Here is a 13,726-nt window from a genome sequence, read left to right on the forward strand (position 1 = left end):
TCATATACCCATTCAGATGCCTTTTAAATGTTGTAAATGTACCAGCCTCCATCACTTCCTCTGGCAGCTGATTCCATACACACACCGCCCTCTGCATGAAAAAGTTGTCCCTTAGGTCCCATCCATATGCTAAGATTTCAAAGATGGCATTACCTCTCTCTGCTATGGTGGGAGTCAGGGTAAGAAAGATGAGAGTAAGGTGCGAGTAAATGGATTGTTTAAAATTCCTGGATTATTTTTTTCCATCTCAAGCCTTAAATAATGACTGAGAACCTTGCCCTTGCGTGGGAAGTGCCTTATTTCCATGCATTTGCATCTTGTTAAAGCCGCAACTTTTGCTTTTTCTATCTCCTTCCAATGCTCTGTCCTCCACCAAGAAGCGAAACAGAGCAAAATCCCAGTGGCTATGGCAGAGTGGGTACCTGGGTGCTGTAGCTCATTGGATCCCTGCCTCAGCCATTGTGCCACTGCACCTACTAAACAGAAGGCCTGCCGGCTTCCAGAGCACCAACCGCCTCAACACTTCACCCACACGAGGTGGTATTGACAAAACACCAGCCTCACCATGGCATCCTGCCTGCTCCTGGACCTTCTCAGCCCCCGCTTCTCGCTTTGAAGGCTTTGCCTTGGCGCTGACAGCTGCCTATGACTCGCATCCTTCTGCTTGGTTTCTTTGCATTGATCGGGATGCACGCAACTTGTGGCTCTACACTGGTTTTCCAGGCACTCATTGATTTTAGGACTGAGGGACAAGCTTCCAGCCTCTGTGACTTAACTCGGCTTTTAGCAGGGAGGAAGAGGCAGGCAGCGTGGGGTGTTGGAGACCACGGAACAGTCGATCTTCTCAGTTAGCAGCAAAAACGTAAACCAAATCTTCTCGGCACAAACAGTGAATCAGTCTTTCAGGCAATAAGCTATAACGTCAAACATGATGACTGTTAGTCCGTCTCGAGAGTGTGGCACTGGAAAAACACAGCAGGTCAGGCAGCATCCGAGGAGCAGGAGAATCAATGTTTCAGGCATGATCCTGATGAAGGGCTTATGCCCGAAACGCTGACTCTCCTGCTCCTCAGATGTTGCCTGATCTGCTGTGCTTTTCCAGCTCCCCACTCTTGGCTCTGATCTCCAGCATCTGCAGAGCTCACTTTCGCCCTGTTAGTATGCCTGTTTGTTTGAGTGTATTTGAAAACGTTTCTGAAATTCTCTGCTTGTTAATCTTTTTAAGAGATTCTCATCTGTTTGCTTGAAACCAGTTAATGGCTGTATCATAATAGTGGAAAGCAGAACTTGATGAAACACATTGTAGCACTCCACTGAATAATCTGAAAGCCTGAGATGTCCAAGAAGACCTGTTGGGTCTTGTTGTTATGAGATTACATTTGTTGTAAGTCCTTCAGCAGCCCCTCTCATCCCTATGCACTGTCCCTCTGTGCAACAGTGTGGACAGCCCTCCAGTAATTTGAGCATCTCTTGCCCCTGGGCACACAACGGGCTGGATCTAATGGGGCTGTCAGGTACAGATTTATCAGTCCATCATGCAAGCCAACCTCCATCCATTGACTCCATCTGCACTTGTTTCACATTCAAGTAAGCTGACTCTGTGAATCACACATTCATACTGCTGTGTCACCACAACCTGCTGTTTGTCCTGTACATCATAAGATACAGACTTGTCACGAAATTCTACTGCAGCATGCGTACCTGTTTGTTAGTACAACAGAAGAATGTTAAATGTTATAGGCTGCTAGGCATCTCCCAGTTACTGAGGACACTTGAAACATCTGAGCTCATCTGGGAAAAAGTGCAGAAGTGAGAATTGAGGCTTTCAAGCCAAAAACGATTATCGGGCCCATTCAGTCCACTCACTCTTCCAAAGGTTAGACAAAATGCTGTGTTTTTCTTAAAGAAATCTATTGAGCACATTGGGTGGTTCGCATGTGGAATGAACTTCCTGCAGAAATGGTGAATGTGGGTACAAATACAATGTTTAAAGGACATTTGGATATGTACATGAATAGGAAAGGTGTGGAAGGATATGGGTCAGGAGCAGGCAGGTGGGATTAGTTTAGTTTGGGATTGTGTTCAACATGGGACTATTTGGACCAAAGGGTCTGTTTCCATGCTGTATGACTCTAGGACTTTTTGACTTCTCACTGCCTGAAAAAGGCAACCAAAGTAATCAAAGACCCCTTCCATCCCAGTTATAATCTCTTCCAACCTTTTACAAAAGTGTAAACACATGGACCAACAGATTCAAGAACAGCTTCTTCCCCGCTGTTATCAGACTTCTGAATGAACCTCTCAAATTTCAAATTTAATGTTCACTTCACCGTTTGTGCACTTTCTCCGCAGCTGTGTTCCTCACTCTGTTCTATTACCCTAATGCGCTTTGTATGTTGTGATTGGCCTATACTGCACACAGAACAAAACATTTCACTGTACCTTGGTACATGCGACAATAACAATAAATCAAATCCAAAGATGGTGGGCAGGCCCACTCTGTCACGGTTACACATCTCATTCTCGGTGATGGGGAAACAGAGCCCCATGAAGTCAGTGGTAGGGATGGACTTACATAGGGAGCCCATAGGGCCTCTTCCTGCACTGTAGATCCTGTCTCATTCTATGTCTGCTGTGTTGTTTTCTCATTTTGCAGTTGAATCAAGGCTCCGAGGATCCACTGAAACGGCCAGTGGTTTATGTCAAAGGTGTCGATGCAGTGAGATTAATGAACATCGTTAACAAGCAGAAAGTGGCGCGAGCACGAATCCAACATCGACCGCCTCGGGTAGGGAGAAACAAAGCATCAGACTTTCCGTCCAGTTCAATTTTACCTGAATTTGAACAAGGACCTCTCTGGATGCAGAGAGCCCGTGCAAATAATTTCTAAATCCAGCTGAGTACTGTTTCGTAACTGCAATTTGTGTTTTGCATTATTGTATCCATCAATGTGCTCATTGGTTGGTAGGAAGTAAAAAGGTGTTCAGACTGTCAGGTCTGCTATTTCCAATGAGCATGCGCAATTTGCCCCATCATCGACCTCTGCCCAATCTATTTCATCACTCAAAGAAAATTCTACCCGAGTACTGCAGGGTCATAACCCATTCTCACAGCTTCAATTTGAATAAAATCAGAAGTCGCACAACATCAAGTTATGGTCCAATAGATTTCTTTGAAATCACAAGCATTCAGAGCACAGCTCTTTCATCAACTGGTGAAGGAGCAGCGCTGCAAAAGCTTGTGATTTCAAATAAATCTATTGAACTATAACCTGGTGTTGTGTGACTTCTGATTTTGTCCATTCCAGTCCAACTTCAGCACCTCCACAGCATTTGAATCTGCAGCTGATCACAGGCATAAATCTTAGCCCCCTTCCAAAGCCAACCTCAGCACCACACTTTAGCACCAGATTCTTAAAATCCTCTCACAGATGTGTGATACTGTGGATTTCGGTGACATCTAGAGCATTAATTAAATGGTAGGCACTGGTGATGACTTTGGGTGACTTGATAAGTCTCAACTCGTCTTATATTTCATTTCAATGGCTTAGATTCTGGAGATGGCTGCCTACTCAGAGCACTATAGTGTGTTTCTGTACATGGTGATCCAGTTCTTTAACACCACCTCCAACCAAGGGTTTCAAGTGTCCCAAGAGATTAGATGACAAATATACCAGGATGATTTCCAATACTGAGTTGCTTCCTTGAATGATTGAGTCAGGGAAGAGCAGTGCAAAAATATGCAAAGGGAATTCACCAGGAATACCCAGGAATGTGACCGATGAAAGATAATCAGAGTTCTGGTCAGCTTTTTTGCTCTGGAGTGGGTCCCATAATTGGAACATTCTTTTCTTCAAACAAATAGCTGGGGATCAACATTTAATCTTTGCTCAAGTTTCATCATGAAAGGTGAATATTTCTGAAGCCAAGGATGAAAGTGTGGAGCCAAATTCTATAGAAAGGTACACAGAGAAACAGTGAGGGGTGGGGTGAAGGGGAGGGAGCTGTAAGGAATGTGGGATAAAAATGTAGATTATTGAGTACTGAGCAAGTATGTTCCACTTTGAATTGAATTCCTTCATCATATTGGAACCTTACAGAGCACATTAAACACATGAGGTAAGAGAATCAGTTCTTCAGATTTTCAGCTAACACCCTCAATTTATGAGCGATGACAGCTCATTAATCTTACCCGTTTCTATTGTGAGTTATTTATAACTCAGTGCATGTGTAAGAAAACTTTTACTCAGATTTAATTTCATGCCTTTTGTGATTCCAAGTTTGCCGATGGCTGTCACATTGAGCTCCTAGCTTGCTTTCCTCAATAATGGTCTTTTGGCTCCATTCTATTTGACTTTTGAAAACAAAAATTCTTTCGGTTTGGATTACTACACTTTATGCTTTTCCTTTCATCAGGGAGATGTTTTTCACTTTTTCCACAGAAGGGATAATTTCACCTTTTTTTTCTGAAATGGAAAGTGGGAGGTTTGAAAATATATATTTCTTCATGAAGTGGTTTGATTTCTCCCGTGTGCTACTGAGGCTCTCGCCTTGCCCTAGGTACTGTTTCGCCACAGGCTGTACTGCCTGTCTTGATTGATAAGTTGAATTAATGATCAAAAGAATATTTTCTCTGGTTAGTAGCGCTGGACCCACCAAATAGCTGCAGGCTGCAAGCAGGGCCCTTTCTAATCACAGCTGTAAAAGAATAAGTGTGGCGGCATTTTGGTTTTTCATAATGTAATTTATGTATATGGCTTAAACTTGTTTAATCAACTGAAGTAGTGAGATGTCAAGATTTCATCTCTCTCCTGAGATATGAAACAGTCAGTTCCAGCTGGTGAAATGTACTTAGAGTCATAGAAATGTACAGCACAGAAACATACCCTTCGGTCCATCTCGTCCATGCCGACACGATATCCCAATCCAATCTAGTTCCACCTGCCAGCACCCAGCCCATATCCCTCCAAACCCTTCCTATTCATATATCCATCCAGATGCCTTTTAAATGTTGCAATTGTACCAGCCTCCACCACTTCCTCTGGCAGCTCATTCCATACATGTATCACTTTCTTGTGAAAAAGTTGCGCCTTAGGTCTCTTTTATATTGATAGATCCGATCTACATTTTTTAAAAAAAACACTTATTAGTTTGCAGCTCTATCTCAGCCACTTCTAACGGTCCGGCAAAATAGACTTCTGTCATATTCCAAGCTTTATCCAAGGCTGTAGCTCATGAATTGCAAATAACACAATTCAATAAAATGGAGCAGAAATGCTGCCCTCCAAAGGAAAATTGTAGGCAGCACTTCACGGATGGTTATTTCGAGGGGTTCAGAAGCATCGTGCATGAGAACGCTGTACTTTTCATTTTGAGACCAGATTTTTAATGGAGCGCCCTCTTCCCCTTAATGCCTTTCCAGATGAGAAGTAAGACAAGTTGAATGGGTTGAGTCCAAAAACAAGAGAGGCATTAACCCTCTGAGGAAGCTGAGCTCTGCGTAAAAAGCTACTGACAATCCAAAGGCATTCACAAAGATGACTGGTGTAAGAATAAAAGTGTCTCACACGATGCTGTCCTGAGATTTGAATTGAGATACAACATTGAGATGGAGCAAGGAAGTATTGTTTTACATCTAACCTGGATAATACCTGACTGGCCAGGGCAGGGTGGCTGGGGTTTGGTGGGGAGTAATGACAATATTAGTATTCTTGACTTTGAAAATTGAACTCTGGTTTGAGAACTTTGAACACATTTTAACATGACCAATAATTGCCACCATCTCTAGACTTCCAACGTAATGTCCAAAAATGTGCGGATTAGGTGAATTGGCCATGCTAAATTGCCCGTAGTGTTAGATGAAGGGGTAAAGGTAAGGATATGGGTGGGTTGTGCTTCGGCGGGTCGGTGTGGACTTGTTGGGCCGAAGGGCCTGTTTCCACACTGGTAAGTAATCTAATCTAAAGCATTAGCGAGAAATTTTTTTTGGGTTGGCAGAATGCCAAGGAATGTGGAGCAAGTCCTCAGGAAGCAAAACTGGGATCGTTTCCCTTGGGGGGGCTCGACCTTATGGATTGGCTCTGCTGTGTCTGTGTTCGGTTAGGCAGGAAGATGTAAAATAGTGGTGTAAAGGCAAAACAAAGACAAGCCGACTGCCATTTTGCCCAGCATCTGATTTGTATCCCACAAGCCAATAGGGGAGAGGATGAATGAAATTGCCAGCGACTTGGCATTTTAAAAAGATAATTAATGGCCAATTGAGCTTGTTAGCCAACTAACTGACCCAAATATCTCTCTTCCAATGGCTTAACATAGTCGATGTGGACAGGAAGGCAGATCTCAGTAGACTTTTTCTCCATGTCCTGGTTAAAAGGTGGCAGTGTTACTCCCTTTACTCTTTACCACTATCTCACCAAAATCCATTTTCCCTTTCCATTCCAGCAGCTGGGATTTCTTTGGGTTCAGGCGCCCACAGTTTGTCTTCATCTAAGAAGAGCCTGATTGCAGTCCCAGCAATGGCCACTGCCATGTTCTGGCGCTGCTGAGACTGCTAGAGCTGTTGGCCAATTAGATTGCTGATGAGCTCTTGAGGATGAGACCTCTTCTCAGTGAGGGGCGGAAATTCCATGTTCCTCGATTTCAGGCTTCCCACCGTGATCTCTTGTTGCTGGGTGGCCTTGTTTAATAAGTACCAGCTGGCAACTGACAGATTTCTAAACTGATCCCATTTCATCACCAAGTGTATTTAAGTTTTACCAGATTAATTGGTTCCATAAGCAGCCTGTAGCTAATCAAAATGGAAGAGCAAGCACGCCTAACCTTCTCACCAGGCGAGGTGTGAACTATGACGGGTGTCTTCTGAAGTTAAAAGAGTAGCTCTTCATTAAGCTCATTCTTTTTAATTGCTTGGGTCCTGTTTTGCAACAGTGCTTCATCCTAAACACTTTTTTGTCCCCAAGAATGCCTTCACTTCCTTTGACTTCTTTTATGTTATAGTTTTATAGCTACTATTCTCAGTGGTTAGATAACTAACCCCAATGCTTTTCTTTTGGAATTATGCAAACAATCAGTGTAATGAAGTGAAAACTGTATTCATTTCACAGTCTGCTTCATAAAGTCAATGGATGTGGAAAATATTGTCTATTAATTTATGGGATTTGGGTGTTGCTGGCTAGGACGTCAACCCTAACTGTCCTGAAGAAGGTGATGGTGAGCTGAGACTGGAATTACTGCTTTCCTCGGATTACAGGGACCATGGCAATGCTGTTTAGGAAAAGCATTCCAAGATCTTGAAATAGTGGCAGTGAAGGAACAGCTATACAATTCCAAGTCAGAATGGTGGGTGCCTTAGAGGGAACTTCCAGGTGATGTTTCATTTCATGTGTTGCCCATCTAAGTGGTAGGCATTGCTGGTTTGGAACGTGCTGTCAGAGAAGCCTTAGTGAGTAGCTGCAGCACATCTTGTAATTAATAGACGCTATGCATATTGTTCATCAGTGGGAAGGGATTTGTAAAACGTGGGATTGTATTAAATTTGGAAATACAAATTTCCCGAATTACTTTAAGTCCCTCCCTTAGGGCAACACGATGGCTCAGTGGTTAGCACTTGCGCCCTCACAGCACTGGGATTCCATTCCTGCCTTGGGCGACTGTCTGTGTGGAGTTTTCACATTCTCCCCATGGCTGAGCGAGTTTCCTCCCACAGTCCAAAGATGTGCAGTTGGATGGTCGTGCTAAATTGTCCGTAATGTCCAGGGATGTGCACGCTAGGTGTGTTACCCAGGGAACAGTGTGGGGTTACAAGGATGAGGTGGGGGGTGTCTGGGTGGGACGCTCTTCAGACGGTTAGAGCAGATTTGATAGACCAAATGGTGTCTTTCCACATTGTAGGGATTATGTAGCACTGGGACATATTCAACAAAATATCAATATCTGAAATGGCGCCTCAATGAAATCCTGAAGAAGGGCTCATGCCTGAAACGTCGATTCTCCTGCTCCTTGGATGCTGCCCTGACCTGCTGCACTTTTCCAGCAACACATTTTCAGCTCTCAATGAAATTCCCAACATTATGGGAAACCAAGAACTTTTTGCGCTTTGCAAAAACAAGGAATTCATCAAGCATCAGAACCCAAGGACTTGTAGTCACCGGGGTTCAACATTTATAAAAATTATTTTATCCTGCTCCAATTTAGTCCTTCTTATTCAAGTGGTTTGGGCTGGGGTTCAGTTCGCAGCTGGTATCTCAACAAGTGTCCATTCCTTTATCTGTCAGCACTGGCAGGTACTTCAAAGATTGCAAGGCCCCTTGCAATTCCTGCCCAGTGTCCTTGCAATCCTACTGACCTGCTGGGAGTTACCAGACAGTGACTAGCTGTGGAAACCCAGGCTAAAATCCCACTCTCATCCCTGGCCTAGTGCTGATATATCAATCTGTACCACTGTCCCGATTTAATTTACCCAATGCAATGTGGAGCAAGGATCTAACCTATTTATTTGTTCATTGTACATCATTTCCCCACTGTGACCTGCACTTCCCAATTGTCAAGAAAATTTTGTTTAAACGAAACCAAAGGATATTCTACAGTTCTCATATATATAGAGATTGCCCCAGTCTAGCTTCATTGAGAGTTAATACATGTTATTTTAAACAAGCTCCATTTAATAGTCATGTAGAATTTATATCTATAAATGCACATTAAAAGTAAAATGACTGGAAAGCGAAACAATATGTTCACATAAGAAGGCTAATTGTTAGCTTTTAACTTTAGTCTTTCTCACAAAAAAGAGCTGAAGCTTTTATCTGAGCAAAATCTAATAATTCATTGTAGTTAGTGCCCATTGTATGGATAAGCCATATTTTGTAACGAGAGAGCCTGTGGTAACAGCTCAAATACATAATACACCTTATAGTTGTATTAAAATGCAAGGTTAGGGGTAAAATGGAATGGAGCTGTGTAGAGAGAGGGGTTATGATAATGTGAATTTAACACTTTACATTCAGGGTCTCTCACACAACAACTTGTCTGCATATTGTGATGCTGATTTTCACAGACCGGAGGCAAATGGGAATGAAAGGAAGTCGATCAGTCTCTTGGGTCTGCACCACTCAGTTCAATTATGGCTGGTTTGCAACTTAGTCCAGTTTACTACATTGGTTTGTTGTACTTTGACGCCCTTACCAAAGAAAATCTAATGATCTTAGTCTTGAAATGTCCAGTTATCTGAACAACATTTGGTGGAGACAATTCCAGATTTCCTCAAGCCTTTAGTAGTGTGAAAAAGTCCTTCCTAATTTCTGTCCTTCCTAATGCTTGTATTGTGTATGAACCCCAGTCCAGCTTCTTATTTTTTTCCCCATTAGAGGAAGTAGTTTTTCTATACTTACCATGCCAAATCCACTTAAAACACCTTGATCAGGTCATCCCTCACTTTTCCTATATGTAAGGGAACGCAACTAAAGTTCATGCAGCCTGCTGTATAAAATGCCTCTCGTTCCAGGAAATGGATAATAGACCTGTTGTGAGGTATGATATATTCTTCATTAATTGTAGTGCCTAGATCTCATCATAATTCCTGACCCCAATACTGCAGATATGTTTAGACAACAATAGCACAGTTCTTTGATTGATACACCCCCATTTTCCTCATGGCTGAAGAAGGTTTCCTCATTCCTGAAGAAGGGCTCATGCCCGAAACATCGATTCTCCTGCTCCTTGGATGCTGCCTGACCTGCTGCACTTTTCCAGCAACACATTTTCAGCTCTGATCTTCAGCATCTGCAGACCTCACTTACACCCCCAGCCCCACCTCAAACATCAAACAATCCTTTCAATTCACTCCACAACAGTAAAACTCATGCGTCTGATCTGCATTTCTCTAGCCTCCTTAGCTGTGAGATCATCAGTTATTAAGCCCATGTTAAATTCTGATTTGTTTTAACAGCTGAAGTCATTATGAATGCTTCACCCAATGGTAACAAATAGAAGTTTAAAAAAAACCTGCTCTTTTAAAGCAAGATTGAGTAAAACCAAAGAATCATGCAGCATAGAAGAAGGCCATTGGGTCCATGGCACCTGTGCTAACCCTTTGAAAGAGCTTTTCCAATCACTTCTACACCCCTGCTTTTCTCCGATAGCCCTGCAAAGATTTCACTTCAGGTACGTATCCAATTCCCATTTTCAAGTTACTGCTGAATTTGCTTCCACCACCCTTTCAGGAAGCGCATTCTAGAACATTCACCTTGTAGTTTTAAAAAAAGTTTCTGTGCTATCTACTTAATAGACTTTAATTCTCTACCAACTGTTTATTAACTACCTTCCAAGTAGAAACAGTTTCTTCAAAATCCCTTAATCTACAACAATCCCTCAGAATTTTGAATGCTTATATTAAATCTTCCCATAATCTTTCCTGATGTAACATTAATAACCACAATGTTTGTGGTCTCTGCACCAAATTGATCCCTTCTAATGGATGGAAGATCAAAAGTAAGTTGTAGCTAAAAATGCAAGGTGGTCATCAGTGCCTATAGCAAACCAGTATTGTACCAAACAGAATCACTCTTTTTAAAAAGAAGCAAAATATCTCAGATGCTGAAAACCTGAAATAAGTTCAGAAATTGCTGGAAATACACATGGTGTCTGGCAGCATGTGAGGAGAAAAAAGCACAGTTCGTGAGACTGATTTCATCCCAAGCATGAGAAATGCAAGTTGGCCCATTTTCTGACTTCTGAAACCAAAGGTTGTCACGTATGCACAGATCCCCATACTTTCATCATCCAGGGATGTGGGTGGCCATTGTTTGGATTTCCAAAATTCTAAATCAACTTTGGAAGAATTCCAGCATACTGGTTAGAAGGTGTGTCTTGGTTCACTCATAATTGGTTACTGCTTTCTAACCTCGTTCTTCTGGTACTTTATGTTCTCCCACCCATGCCTCCCTAGCACCCATCTTATTTCCCAGTTACTATATATGTTTAAAATCTATCCCATTTAGCACACAACACCACAGAGAGTATCCTCAATGTGAAGATTAGACTTTGTCTCCACGTGAACTGTCTCACTCCTGCCAGGACTCACTCAGATTCATCTGCAGCCAGAGGATTGGTGAGGATAAGGTCAAGTATGTTTTTCCTCCTGCTAGTTGCCTTACCACCTGCCTGTCATTGGTCCGGTCTAGTAGCTATGTCCTTTAGGATTTGACAGTGGTGCTGATGAGGGACACTTGGTGATGGACATTGAAAAATACATTCAATGGCCTTGCCACCCTCAGTACTTCCTGCTTTTGCTGTTCAGCATGGATTACTGATTTACCAGCCATGGGGAGGTTTGGGGGGTGGTGGGGGAGGAAGTGGAAGGGGGAGATGGGGGAGGAAGGGATAATCGACAAGAGGTTTCCTTGCCCATCTTTGATTTGATACCATGCCCTGTCCAGTCTCTCCTTTCCAAATCACTGTTTCTTCCAATTCCCCTGTCATTTTTAGTTTCCAAACTTTTGTCCATCACTGTCTCCTTTTCACCAGGACTATCCTCAACACCTTCGTTCCCCACCAGGGCGGTCTGACATTTTTCCGCTGTGTCCTTGAATGGAGCCCCAACTAGATTCGATCCACTACATGGCTATTGCTTACTATCTCTTTGATTTAATATTACTTCTGACCACACATTAGATGGTAATCTCAAAATAACTGTGAGAGTGTTGTCCTGAACAGTAGAATTGACCTAGACAATTCCTGCCAATATGTATGGTTCACAGTTGAGAGCAGGCATAAAAAGAGTTTTTTTGGGGGGTTAAATTGATCAACCTAAACTTTATGTGGTCTGGCTTATATTTTGCTCTGTGTTGTTGTGCATTCAACCCTTTGTCACTGGTCTGCTGCACTCGAAATCGATGTGTTTATAAAAGCAAAGAGGACTGGAAGATAAGTGAATATTGCAGAAAGTCAGGGTCTTGCCTGTAGCACCCAGGTTCAAAACCTGTATCAGTCTAGCAAGAAAATATCCTTCCCCTACTTGATTATTGCAACCAAAGCCCATCTTTTGCTGGAATCAGGGCAGTTTAAGGCCATGCTAATGAACACAAATGATTCCAAGACCCATGCAGCACTGCCAAGAGGTGTTGCCATGATGTCTGTCGAGAATTGAACTGGAGGCACACAAAAGCTCGCTGTCAGGGTCCTACCTGCTGCTGCAAGCCATATGTCAGTGTTCTGAATCAGCTCAGAGAGGCCGATAGAGAACATCAGTTTCCAAACTTCCCAGAATCATCTAACCATTCTCCAGTTGAACATCCTCCCAACCCGTGCTGTTGCTGTGATTTCCCCTGCAAGCTGATGTACTGGTATGTGATGAATCCTTGGGAAATTGATAAAGGGCTGCTGGAATCACGCTTGCATTCCGTCCTGTCACAGAGCTTTGTCATTGCTCTTTCTCCACTCATTCAACTCCCTTTCGCTGTCTCAACCATTCCTTAAAACCTATCATCTCTCTGACCATTTCCAATTCTAATGAAAAGCTATTGCCCTGATGCATTAATTCTGTACCTCTTTCCACAAAAGCTGACTCTCTCGTTTAATTCTTCCAACATTGTTGTAATGCCACTTCAAATTTTCAAGTTATTTGTGTGTAGGGTGTGGAAAGCCTACAACTGGCCTGTCAGTCCCAGTCTGTTTTTACATTACCTTGCCACCCTCCCAAGATCACAAAGTGTCCATTGTTTTCTGTAATGTTTCTTCACCATCGTTCCTATGAATTGCCTCAGGGCGGTTTACTATGTTGAAGGCAGTACATGAATGAGAATGGCTTGCTTAGAAAATAAAACCCCACCTGCATCTCAAGAGTGAAAATGCAGGCTTTTAATAACTTGACTGATCCTGAAGGACCAGCGTTGTAATGTCTCAAACCTCACACTTGCACTCCTCCGAACCCATGCTTCCCCCCACAACCCTTCACGTTGAGCCCCAGATTGCTTGTAGAGCGAAATTAGTCACTTCAATACAAGCAGGTAAGTCAGGGAGACACAAATGCCTGGCTACAGTACTAGCCTGAGGACGTGGTCTTAACCATACCTGACCCTGTCCTCACAAACCCACTTCCAACAAGTCCTGCTCGATAACAATCAGCAGCAAGAGTCCTGCATCCTTCGCCAAAGGGTCCTGGAGCAATCCCACAGAGCGATCCACTAACTCCACACAGACCACTGATTGACCCCGGGGACCGTAATTTAGTTTAAGTGAACATCAAAGGCAATCTATTTGGCTTCAGACTCTTATGCATAATATCATATTTAACATTCCTACAGAGGCTTGAGCGCAGATTAATCGACAGCTGGTATTTATAAAGCTCTGCAAGCCAGCCGAAAGACAATTAGTTGGAAACTATTTTACTGGATGTTCTCTTATCTCTAAATTATCTACAAACACATTCAACATCACAAAGCTCTGGCTTTTCCTGTCTTTCTGATGACACGGTCTTACCGTGCCAGCTATAACGACAATAGCAAGATGACTGATCAGATAGAAGGCAACTTCCACCTTCACTCTATGTAAAAGAAGCTGTTGGGTCCATGAATATAAAACATAGACGCACCAAAGACACAATTAATTTTAAAGTAAAGCAATAGTCTGCCAAGATGGATGCTTAATAATGGAAAGTTAGCATCAGATTGACAATTAAGGATTTAGGAGTGTCTTGGAAACATGCAAAGCCGGTCACAAACAATTCTTTCAGA

At 42.8% G+C, this 13,726-nt stretch overlaps 1 protein-coding gene across 2 annotated transcripts in view; it reads left to right on the forward strand.

Moving 5' to 3' along the window:
* The window catches only part of znrf3 (zinc and ring finger 3), a 238,784-nt gene that overhangs the window by 196,074 nt on the left and 28,984 nt on the right, over nt 1-13,726 (forward strand). For both annotated transcript variants that reach the window (XM_060844037.1, XM_060844038.1), the window contains exon 4: nt 2,657-2,788. In XM_060844037.1, the coding sequence (XP_060700020.1) occupies nt 2,657-2,788 (132 nt within the window). The remainder of the gene's footprint in view (nt 1-2,656; nt 2,789-13,726) is intronic.

This window comes from Hemiscyllium ocellatum, chromosome 24 (genome assembly GCF_020745735.1).
Source record: "Hemiscyllium ocellatum isolate sHemOce1 chromosome 24, sHemOce1.pat.X.cur, whole genome shotgun sequence".
NCBI classification, from domain to species: domain Eukaryota; kingdom Metazoa; phylum Chordata; class Chondrichthyes; order Orectolobiformes; family Hemiscylliidae; genus Hemiscyllium; species Hemiscyllium ocellatum.